The 12,359-nt window shown below is 33.6% G+C and overlaps 1 protein-coding gene across 4 annotated transcripts in view; it reads left to right on the top strand.

Moving 5' to 3' along the window:
• The window catches only part of KIAA0825 (KIAA0825 ortholog), a 248,386-nt gene that overhangs the window by 25,522 nt on the left and 210,505 nt on the right, over window positions 1-12,359 (top strand). For all 4 annotated transcript variants that reach the window (XM_061360980.1, XM_061360981.1, XM_061360982.1 and 1 more), the window contains one exon: window positions 8,162-8,301. In XM_061360980.1, the coding sequence (XP_061216964.1) occupies window positions 8,171-8,301 (131 nt within the window). In that variant the 5' untranslated portion in view covers window positions 8,162-8,170. The remainder of the gene's footprint in view (window positions 1-8,161; window positions 8,302-12,359) is intronic.

The raw sequence follows: 12,359 nt of genomic DNA, 5'->3' as shown, positions 1-12,359 counted from the left end.
TTAAACTGAGAAATAAATAGAATGTGCGTGAATGAAGGAACTGAAATACAGTCTACATTTTCAAAGCTGCGGTTGCAGCCTTTTTTTTTGTAATTCTTTTAAATACAGGAGTTTCATTGGAAGGCTATCTCCTGTTAAAATGGTAACAATTCTGTATCTGATCTAAACAACTATAAGATCTCAAAGGTCTTGAAATTTCTTTCCTTTCAATACCATTGTGCTCAAAGAGTATTATGTCAAGATGGAGAATTTTTCCAATAAACAGGTAAAGGCTTTTGTGGTCTAGTATAAAGCAGGTAGTAATTATTTGTAAGGGATTTAGTTGAAAATTGTAAGTTAGGTTCTTTACTACTGTGTTAAAAGATTAGTTTCTTCAGTATAGTCCTTATAAATCTGTGCAGTTTTAAACATTAATGACAAGCAAGAAAAGAAGGCTGTAGCAGGTGATTTTGAGAGCATAGTTCTGAGAGGGATTTGTGGTTCTGTAAAGACTTGCCTCTTCCTTCTGAGTTTGTAAGTAACACAAAATGAGGACTCACCTAAATAGCATCTCTTATTGCCGCAATTGGAAAGACAGTTCTACAGTAGATGCACTGTTAGTCTCACACATAGGAGATCTCTTATATTCTTGTCCTCAGGAAAAAACGATGCCCTGCAGTCTTTCTGGGGAAAGTAATTACTGCTCTCAGACATTTTCTCATACCAGCATGCAAAATTTGCTTAGTACTTACAATCTTCAGATGTAGCTGTAGAAAATAAATACTATATGCTAATTCAAGCTTATTCTAATTAATGATTTTTTTCCTGGCAAATACCATTAATAAAAAAAAAACAACAAAGGATGATAAGAGAACATACAATAGGTATTTCTAAATAGAGTTCTAATAATCTCTTGTCTGTGCATTAGTGATTACAGTAGTCTACTGACCTGGTAGTTATTTTGCAATTGAAAAGTACCTTTAAAGCATCCACCATTCATAAAGCATATCCATTTGACAATGAGATTGATTGATGTAGTCTTAATTGAGGACAGTGGCAGAAGAGGATTTTATGTCTCATTTGTATGTATGTGGCAGTGGCAGAAAAGTTGATTACTGATTTTACATCTAAAGAAGAAAAAATAGCACCAGATTTATCTGTTTTTAAAACTTACTAAATATAATAGAACTACAGGCACAAAAAAAAAAAAAAAAATCTGTGAGAAGAGGCATCTTGAATCCTTGTTTTATCTCTACTAAAAACCCCCAGAAATATAAAAAAAGCAGCCCACTTGTATACAAAAGTATATACTTATATACAAAACTTAAGGCTTTAGTAACTGTAAAGACTAATAAGAAGGTAGGCTACGACACTGACTTTTCACAGGTAGGATGCTTAATGTCTTTGGACTTCTGGTCCAAGAATGGCTTGTAAGTGTTGACTCTTGGATGTTGTACACTGTGGGACTCCAGTTATGGGATAACTGGCAGAGAGACAAAGATGATACAGGACTGTTTCACTCAATACCTACTCAGTAAATGGCCATTTCTTCTCTTCAGAAGGTTATGAAGTCATGTTATGCCTTATTCTTTTCTTCTGATGTAACTCCTCAGGAGTTTCCTTGCAACTCCAGATGGCGTGTTCCTCTTTTGAAGTCACTGCCTTTAACCAACAGTGTTTGATTAAGTTTATGTAAATGAGAATTCTCTCCTTGTCTTTGAACATCTCTTACCAGTCCCAAGTAGCAGGAAATATAAAAAAGCAGTGCTGAATCCTTTGCTTTATATTCTCAACATTTCACATTGAGTGAGTCAAAGAACGGGGGAGAGGCAGTAGAGAGTACTGTGGATCTCAGTTTTAAATTCTTGCATGTACATATGACTAGAAAACAGGACTAAGCACCATAGTTTATAAAAACCTGCAGATACTAAAAATAAATAGCATATTGCTATTTGGCGGAAATGTGTATTTCAGAGTCCTTTTTCAAGGCTTGAAAAGGCTTGATGATTCAATGGCTGATATAGCTGCCTTAGGTCATAGGACTGCATTCTAATATTGCAGCTTGAGATGGAAGGAACAGCTTTCTGTTTCATCCATGGTGATGACTGTTTCTTCAGTCCCGCTGTGGGTTGTATCTTACTCCCACTCTTTTATTTGCTGTATGTTATAATAACAGAATTTGGGGGAAAAAAATGTATTCAGTATGGTTACATATTTAATTATAGATAGGTAGAATCTCTCTTTGAAAGATGTAAAGAAAAATGTGTTATGTGTGTGGTGAATAATAACAGGTGAATATAAAATCAACATTTAAATATAAGTTTGTGTCAACAGCAAATGTGTACAGTCTACAGGGGGAACACTTGCAAGATTTTTTTAATAAAACTTGTTTAAAAGTTTGTGACATTCAAAATATTACGTAAACACTCAGAACGACTTTTTCGTGTGCATTAAATGTTCTTTTTTACTGGAATGGCGTGGTATTCTATTAGTAAAAGCTGTGTATGCCTCAGCAAAGTGTGGGAAATAAGTGAATATGGAAGGTAAATTTGAAAATCTAAGTAGGGATCTTTAATACCTGTGTCCTAGCAGAACTGAAAATGAGCTATTTTCTTTTTTAGAATTTATATTTTTTTCCTTTTCTTTTGCTGCCTTTATTTTAAATAGTGAGACAATTCTGAAAGTTTTCCTACAGAAGCTTTTACTGTGTCAACATACAGCTCAAGAAATGATAATTTTGAAATGTATTTCTCATGTAAGCTGTATGTGGTTTCAAAAAAACCCTTTAAATATTCAGGCGATGTGGAGTCCAGAACAGTAGGAATTTTACATTGAATAGTATTATCTCAGTCCATTGCCATCACTGTTTCTACCTGCTGTGTAATTGCAGATGACATCTTCTGTGCTGTAAAGCAGCTGGGAACAGTTGTGCAACTACAGATACATAAAGGAAATCATTGTTAAGGTGATGGTTTGAAAGTATAAACTAAGTGATGAAAAATCTTGACAATTCTCTCAGCCCCTTTTAGTTTTGCAAGGATGCTAGGGCAATAAGGAGATACCTCCTGTAAGGTAAGAAGCAGGATCAGAAAAAAAGCTTCAATGATTTGGCTAGCTCTCTGTACATACAGTTCTGCAGTTTGAAGTAGCCCTGTTTTCAAATCATGGCTACACTGACATCTTTTTGAAGTAATGCTAATGGTAACAGTTTTCTCTTATTGTCCTGGATGTGGATGGAATGAGAGCTCTAGGGATAAAACTGATATAATGTTAAAGTAATATTTCAAATATTTAGATTGGCTGTAAAGTAGTAGTCCAGAAAGTTTGATTGCCATGGTGCTTGGATTATACTTAGACAAAGGTTTTTGTGCAAAAGTATGGAATATGGTGTGTGAAAAAAAAATCTGCTAAATTAATAAATGTATTAGGTAATAGTTTCTAAGTGGCTTATATGTACTAGTTTTTGTTTAAATTCAAAATATAGCTATTTTCAAGTTATGCTGAAATACTCTGAAAGTAATGTTTGAAGTATTTGGAAATGAATGTCTCGTACAATGTCTCATACATTATCATTACCTTAATGATATTAATGACAGTCATGGTTTTTTTAACTCTTGAATGCCTTAAAAGCTGAATTATAAAATAACAAGATTTACGTTTATACAAATCTTGACTTAGAAATGAGTGATTTGGACAAAACAATACAAGTCTGCTGTTCTTTTTATCCAGTCAAGAGTTTTATTTACATATGTATGCTGGTTGTGGTGAATAACAGAAGTTATGATGAAACCAAAACATTTTATCTGTAATAAATCAGGAAGCTTTTATTTGTTTTATTCTTCAGCTATTAGACACAAACTTGGTATTTTATTCTCTATTTTTGTGAAACTGTTTATGTTATAATGATTCAGGGTTCATTTAAGATTATTACTTGTTAATTTTCAGTCTAGGAATAAAACTGTTACATATTGCTTCAAATTCTGGCCTTAGGAGGTTAAAAATACTTGAAATTAAGACCTTCTACCCACGTATATATACATTTCCTTGATGTGATACCCTATAAATTATTTTTTCCAGTAAACATCTGCAAGTGCTTAAGTAGTAGATTCTGTTTAGGTTTATAGAACTTCTTTAGATTGTTTCATACACAGTACTATGTGTGTAAAAGCCTGCCCTTGGACCTTAATGAAGCCTTAATGCTTTCCTTTGCCTTTTTTCAGAAAACCTGCTGTGTAACTTGCCGAAGTAGGTGCTGTAGTACTCAGACTACAGCATCTTTTCTGTATCTCTTAGAATCTGTATTGTATGCAGTGATACTTTGCTAAGGCTTCTGTTTGCTTACAGTTTGCATAAATGTATACAGGCATTTGAAAACCCATGAAAATTTAACGTTTAGTTTGAAGTTTGACACAGTGTAGTCAATCATGAGAAACCACATCTAACCTTACACTTCCTGCTTTAGTTCTGCTGTTATTTGCTTGAAACACGTATGTACTATGACTTTTTTACAGACAGCCCAGCTGATTCATTTTCCATTAGGCTTAGGCAGTTGATTCAGAGGCAGCTGCAGGTGAACTGAAGTTTAGATTTTTTTATATTTTTTTTTCCACATACACCTAGATGTTCTGTGTAACTATAATACAAAATTTGCCTGGCATTCTCCCTGATGATGTTCTTCTGTAATATCTGAAACCCACTGAAGTCGGAACAAGAATCTTAGCTGGCTGAAGTGCCAAAGGGAAGTCACAGAGTAACAGTACTGGGTACTGATGAATGAGTCTGTCAAAGTTTACAAAGTTTCTAAAAATGCTGAAATTAGTTTGTATTCTATAAACATGAACTAGTAATGTTCTACCAAGTGAACTGTAGAACTCACCAATAATCTGTATTTTAAAAGAATAGTGTTTGTGTCAAAAAGTAGGAAATGTCTGTCACCTGCTTGTCTACAGTATGTTAGGCTATGAATTTATATTTAAATTTTATGACTTTCATACATTGAGCTACATCATACATGTGTGAATTCAGCGGAAGTGCTCATACAAAAGTCTATTCAAGTTTTATGTCCATGTGAACAGTGTGTTTGAGAACTAATGCTAATTATAGTAATTCAAACATTTCAAATTAATCTTGAAAATCCTGTGGAATTTCCCATGTATGTTTGTAGCGGAAGGTTTTCACAAGATATTTATTGTATTATTTTATCAGAATGAAGAAATACCTATTTGAACTATGTATTATTTTATATATGACTTCTACGAGAAGATTCCTTCCTTTTGATTGACACTGAAAAAGAAAATACTAAAACGGAAAAGCATTTTTTGGTGGTAAACACTACGTGAACTGAAAAAGCAAGGAGTATCTGTTGATTCAACTTGAATAGTCCATAGTGTTTTTTCAAATAGAACTAATGGGTTTTGATAAAAATTGGTTCTTAACATTAGGTTTGTTAGAAGCGGTGAGTTGTTACAGTGAAGTTAAATTGCATTGATACTCTGGTTTAAAATAAGAGACCTGAAAAATATTTCTTCTTAAGCTACTCTGTACATAAGTTTCTTCAGTAGCTACTAAAAAGGTTGACAACTACATTAGTGTAATGGTAATGAATAGTCTTCTAATGCGTTTTGAAAAGAACTATACCTATTACAGATAGGGACACGTTGAGTTGCATCTGAAGCAGGTTCTCCAGGACCATTTGTCTCAAAACACACAGTATTTCACTGTAATAGTAAAAAGAAATATGATGGAATGATACTTTTTATGAAGCATAGTAACAAGTGTGAAATTAACCTTTGCAGATGAAATGGGTTGCTACTGTCTAAAATACTTTGAAAGAATTTGAAATTTCAAAACAAGAGTTCTTCCCAGTATCTCAAATAATAAAAATTTTAAGAAATGTATTTATTAACAAAAATTGGGTTTTGCCATCAGAGGAGGGCTGTGTCATACTGGCTGTCAGGGTGCAGCAATGACTGACTGCTCTTTCAGGGCCAGGAGAAAAGGCGGATAACTAAGTGGCTGGGGAGGGGCCTTGCAGACTGGTGCCCATCCTGCTGCCCCTAAGGGATGCAATAGAGGCAGGCACCAAAGTGGTCATCTAGTTCCTCTGCGAGTCCAGGTCATCAGGCAGTTAAAGTGTCTTAAGTGCACTCAGAGCCCTGACACTAGTTATAACGGTAGAATTTTTGCTCAATTTTTATCAATTTATATCTTGATGTACTTCTTTTTCCCTTCTAAAACATTTTTGTGTTTTTCTTTTTCATGTGATAGTCTTGTATTAGGGAAGTTCTTAGACTTTTACATGAAGAAATTACTATTGACCAGCTAAAACAGTATTTTGAAACTGAATAATCAGATGTTGCTTTTTCTCTCATAAACTGAGAGTGAAAGGAATAATTACCTTGTTTTGAGGAGTGAACTGAAGAAGTATGACATAGAAGTCTTACGGGAAGGCATACATGAAAACTAGGTTGTCATGTTAACAAGGTGATTTTTTTCATGTGATGAATTTTTCAAACAGTAAGTGGTCTGTAAACTATACTGATTTTTATTTTTTTTTGAGGAACACAAGCTTCTTTTGGTTATCATGTAACGGAAGAATATTGGAATAAATATAAGATTTTCATGGTGCAGCTATCTTATGAAAACTCTGAGTCATTCCAAGCTGTTGTTATTTTTGCATTACATATATCTACTACAGAGTGCATTTTATACCAATCATAGACTGTTCTGCAAGCATAGTTGAATAAAAGATGTGTTTGAGTTATAAGTACTGCATGGAGTTAGCATTGTATTCTATAGAAATTCTGAGATATTTCTGAAGAGAAAAGGGAATGGATTTGAGTGACTTTACCTGAATATAAAAATATGTGAGTGAACAACGGTATTTTCACTATTGCTTTTATCTCAGTTACATAAAGCACTGCTTAATCTTTTACATTTAACTTCTGCTTTTAATTGCAATGTCTTTAATTGCAGTAACAGATGTTAAGATACTTTGAGTCTTATATTCAAAGACTGATCTTTCCTCAATGAGTTATGTGTATTTGGTTTGCATCCAAAACTTTTAACCAGAAGGATGACTTGAGTTTCAGCTACATTCCAAAATGTTGAAAGTCTTTGTATTGTTATTTGCGAAGCGTTATTCTGTAGCTTCTGAGAATTTAAGAAAATTACAGATCCATGGAATATTTTGTAGTTTTGGCCTGTTAAACCATATGTGCAAGATAGTAGGTTTTAAAGGACCTTCATGTTCTCTGTATTATTAAAGAGCAAAACCAGAATTAGTCTTTCTGCTGAAGAAATGCACAGTTCTGCTATTTGTAGGTCTTCACTCATATTTTTTCAAAAACTGCCATCCTGACCTTGCATTTTAATCTGATGTTCGTTTAGAGCATGTAGCCTGTATGCACTTAGAAAAGCTCTGTTTTTCTCATAGTGCCTGTAGGTAAATTTCCAATCAACAGTGTAATTGCTTCATAAAAGAATATTGCTTGTAAAAAAATATTTATTAATTCATTACATTTTGTTGCCCAAAAATCGTGTGCATCTGGCTAGTTATGTTTGTTCCTCATGTTGCTACTGCAGTATGAATACTATTACTAAATCCTAAATAGCAGATATGAAATATGGTGGTTATTAAGAAGTTTCCACTTTTCATGTAATTTTAACTTTGGTAGTAAGTAATCACTGTAAAACCAACTTATTTCTCAAAAAAGAGAGTACAGTAAAAACAAAACAGGAAAAAAGCTCTGCTAATGTTTTCCTTCTAATATAAAGACTACTGGGATTTAGTGTCTTAGAGTAGGCCAGTGGTTTTGACATGTTTTGAGAAAATATTTATTGAGTAAAATGTGTACAAAGCAAGATGGCACTTGTTCTGGTCTGGAATTTTGTGTTCTAAATATTTGCAATGATGTGCCTAATGTCCAGACAGCAGTTACTTCTCAGACAGAAATTATAAGCACGCAGCAAAAGAAATTTACCCTCTCATATATATTTATTTTTATATAATAGAAATTTATAATAGGGATAATGAAGAAATATACTACTCTGATTAAGGTAAAAGAGCTACATAAACACATTTTTTATTAGTCCAAGTGTTTCCAAGGAACAAAATTGTGTATATTTTGATACTTCTTTGTCTGAGTTTTTTCATTATTCAACCACTGTATCTGTTTTGCAGATTCTGAAAATGGAATGGGGAGGAGAGTATTCTCTAGATTCTTCCAATTTAGACTGTTTGTTGGATGTCCTTCCTACAGAACTGGAGTTTCAACAAATCCTTAGTGATCTTGATGAAAAAATAAAGAAGAACTCTTCTAGGTAAAGACTATTTTATTTGTATCCAAAATACTAGTGAAAGTCATTGCATTAAAGAAGAAATAAGGCTTTTGTCTTCTTTTGTTTCTAGCTGTAGGTTAAAAGTTTTATAATTATTTTACTAGTAATTTTACCTTAACCACTTGAGCATTTAAGAAATTTTTAATGCCATATAATTTTTGTGCTATAGTTTTTCTCTCGATGGAATTTTTGACTGTTGCATCATCTTAATCTTAGGAATTACTGCAGTAGGTGTGATCGGGGAGGAAGAAAATGTGTAGTCCCATGACAGTTGTATTTCCTACAGCTATGAGATAGAACTTGAATCACTGAAAGAGCTGCAGGATTCTACAAGAAGGCAAAATTTGAACCGCCTATGTTCTTTAAGCTTTTCTAATGGAAGTAGAAAAAACAAGGAGGTTAATATGTGTAATCAGTGCTACAGAAACAGTGGAGTGCTGAAAGACTTCTTTGTTGATGCAGTGCCGACGGCGAGGCGAAGCAAGACACGACAACCCAATATGAGTGATAAGCAAGCTTCTGCTTTATTCATTTTGTACATTGCTTATATCCTTGTAGTGTTAATTATGCCTACTAGTCATAACAGCATTGGCTAGTTCTGAATGGTTTCATTTACATTCCCCTCCCATATACGGTCCCTGTTTACAAGGGTCTTAAACCACAACTCAGCCCCTAGGGACTTTCCCCAGAGCTCAAAGACAGTAGTGTGCCCTTCAGCTTAAGTCATGTACATGTGAGGCCTACACTTTGCTTTGCTCGCACAAGGCCTCCAAGGATCCATGGCCTTGCTCCTGGAGCCATTCTGCACCAGTGCAGATTTTTTTCCCCATTACAAAAATATCAGCTCAAGATTTTGTGCCTTTTTAAAAACAGTGGCGGTGTTTTGTGGCTAAGCACTTTAGTACCTTTAAAATACTTTGAAAGATGCGCTCAGGCAAATAAACTAATTGCCCCTTTTGGTGTCAGAGATACAATAAATATCATAATTTTGCATTAAATTTTGAAAATGCTTGCCTTTGGATAACAGTGCATGTTACAGAGTTGTATGACTTCAAGGAAATAATCTTCAGATGACGTCTGTTTTACAATTGTGTCATTTTGAAGCACACATTTCTGAGAGGTCTTTGTCTGCTCCCAAACAGCTTCCTGAAGAATGGAAATAAACCATTGCTATATCTCACTGAAAATTGATTTAGGCCATCTCTGAATTATTGCTATATTGTTTATGCCAGACTTGAGACATTTTTCAGGCTTTTTACCTCATATTTTGAACATTCTCATTTAAAAATAGTTTTACAAAGGTATTTGTGATAGTAATAATCTGAGGGTAGCAATAATAGTGAAGATCTGGGAAATATGCTGTTGTGGACCACCACATACTGCAATTTCATAGTCATATTACAATTACCCAGCTGTTGACATCAGTGAAATGTGGATGCTTACTCAGAGTTTTGTTGATGCCTTAATACTGTAATAGGTACTTAAGTTTTGAGTTGCTATGGTCTTGTATATCTGGGAAGAAAAAGGATCGTCATTTTTGGCAGTTGTCACCTCTTCACCTACCAAATAAAGGTGATTTTGTCATAATTATACAGAGCCACCTCAATTGTTAGAAAGATTATTATGAAGATAAGTCTTTGGAATGCATGCTTTACTACTGTTTTTGTTTTTAATTTGTGTAAGATGTTTGCTGCTGGTTGAGAAAATTTGGGCTAGATTTTCACACCTTTTAATGCTACTTTATATTAACATTTTATAGTACATTTTACATTAACATCATCACAGTGGAACTGGTTGTAATTTTTGAAGAAGGACAATTGTCCCTGTCTTAGGACATGGACCTACAAATTAGAAGGGACTTTCTCTGCAAGTTTTATGAGATCAAAATGGTATTTTATGCAAGGGCAGCAGGAAAATGGATTAGGGAGTGGTACACAGCAACGCATGCCTGGAAGAGCTTTGTATTTCTGCTGAACTGACACTTAAGCTAGTTTTCAAACTAATTTTCACAAGCAAAATCAGAAAGTAGCCGTGTAGTTACCAGGTGATATTTTGCTCCTGTAATATGTCAGTTTCAGAAATGGAGAGGAGTTTAAAAGAAGATGGACAGCAGCTGATACGACTTTTAAATTAAAAAGAGTCCTTTTATTGCTAATATATTAGAGGTAGCATGGAGTGAAATCATTTTCAAGTTACCATTGATCTTTGTAAGTGGTATGATAAGAGCAGCTCTATGCGCTACAGTGATACAACTGGAATACAATCTATTTTTCATCAGATAGATTTATGATTTTATTATACCGCAGAGAATAAACATAATCGTATACAGCATATATATGTATTTTTAAAAATAAAACATTGTGTAAAGAATTATGATCCAGAAGTGTGTAAATCATTTGAATGTTCATTTATTGCATTCCAACTGAATAGCTTTTATGAAATTGTGTGACACGACAAATCAGATATGCCTTTCCAGCAGTTGAATTACCTTCACTATTTTTTTATTGTACCAATTCTATTTGGTACTATAACAAAAGAAAAAAAAAGAAAAGGCCATCTGTGTGAAATAATTTTATTTGTAAGTTTTAAGGGAGTAAGTGCCACTATTCTATTAACAGAGCCCATATTACACTTGAATGTTAAGTATTTTTGCATCAGTTTATAGAAGCAGGTGATTATAGACTCTCAAAACTATTGTCACTGGTGGCCAGTTTTGTGTGCAGTGATAGTCTCAGGTTACTTGCTGATTTTGTTTTCATAATTTCATCAGGATGGCCATTTGCTTTCAGTCTTTCCCTTACATTTGCCTTGGCTTTCACTGGTAATCAAAACTCTTTGGATTTTTTTTTTTTTTTTTCCTAATCAGAGGATTAAGAATTAGTAAGAGTTAATTTTTGAGCCATCCACAGAACTAAACTTTCAGCTGGTATTTAATATGTCTAAGCAGGAAACAAGGTACATAGCTTGAAACCAAACTTATAGCATGTAACTTGAAAGTGACTGTAAACATGAAATCTCTTCAGCAGTTGGGGTTTTTTTATGTATTCAGTTCCTAGTCAAGCTATGAAAAAATTGTTATCATACGCACAAACAAACCTGTATATAAACACAGCAGCTTTACTTTCTGGCTTTGTCCTGTGCTGTTGGGGTCACCATTGTAAAGAAAATATTAACAGGACTTTTATCCATTTGTACAGTTGGGTTAATGAGAGTGAAAAAATAGACATGCCAGAAAAAGTTGTTGGTCAAATAGACTAAAATGGAACAACATAAACATTCTAGAAGTGGAACTATAATAACCTCTTATTTTTTCCAGAATTTTAGAAATCCTAAGAGATACATTGTACCATGAATGTTACAGTAGGTTATCATAAGCACTGAAGGAACATGCAAGATAATAAACAGCCATTTTTGGTAAAATCTCTTGTTTCTGTTCAAGATAAGATTATCAAAACATTCTTTTCATGAATTTTTATGGGTTTGTGTTTTTTTCAGTTAGATTGTATCTATAATTTTAAAAGTTACTAGAAAGTAAGTTATTTATATTTTTGGTGAAATTCCTGCATCATCAGCAATGCCCACATGAAATTTACTGTAGATCATGGGAAATTTTCTTACTGTTTCTCTTTTGGCAGCTCACTTTTCATGAAATAAGCCGAAATGCTTGGTTATCGTGGAGAAATTGTAACAATTAAAATGCCTGTGGGTGTTATATTGGTAAAAATCTCTCTCAAAAAATTTTTACTGCTCGTGACACACAGGTTTGTAAATGATATGACTGATTTTTTGCAAAATGGTTTCTAGTGTTCAAGCATTTTAATGAATACACATGATAATAATAAAGTAGCATTATGCTACTGTTTCTTCAAAACACAGTGGAAACAAGTATTAATTAGTTTTGAACCATCTCTTCTTAATAGAAGACATGTAAACTGGTTTTAAAAGCAGATCTCCATGAATATGAGGATCTTAAGCATAAGTAACATGAGGTTTAAAGATAATTTCACTTTATAGCTTAGCAGTTTAATTTAACCAATCTC

This window comes from Neopsephotus bourkii, unplaced genomic scaffold (assembly GCF_033783945.1).
Source record: "Neopsephotus bourkii isolate Nb327-2 ecotype Australia unplaced genomic scaffold, CSIRO-AGI_Nbou_v1 NB_1038, whole genome shotgun sequence".
NCBI classification, from domain to species: domain Eukaryota; kingdom Metazoa; phylum Chordata; class Aves; order Psittaciformes; family Psittacidae; genus Neopsephotus; species Neopsephotus bourkii.
This window is presented reverse-complemented; position numbering and strand designations above follow the sequence as displayed.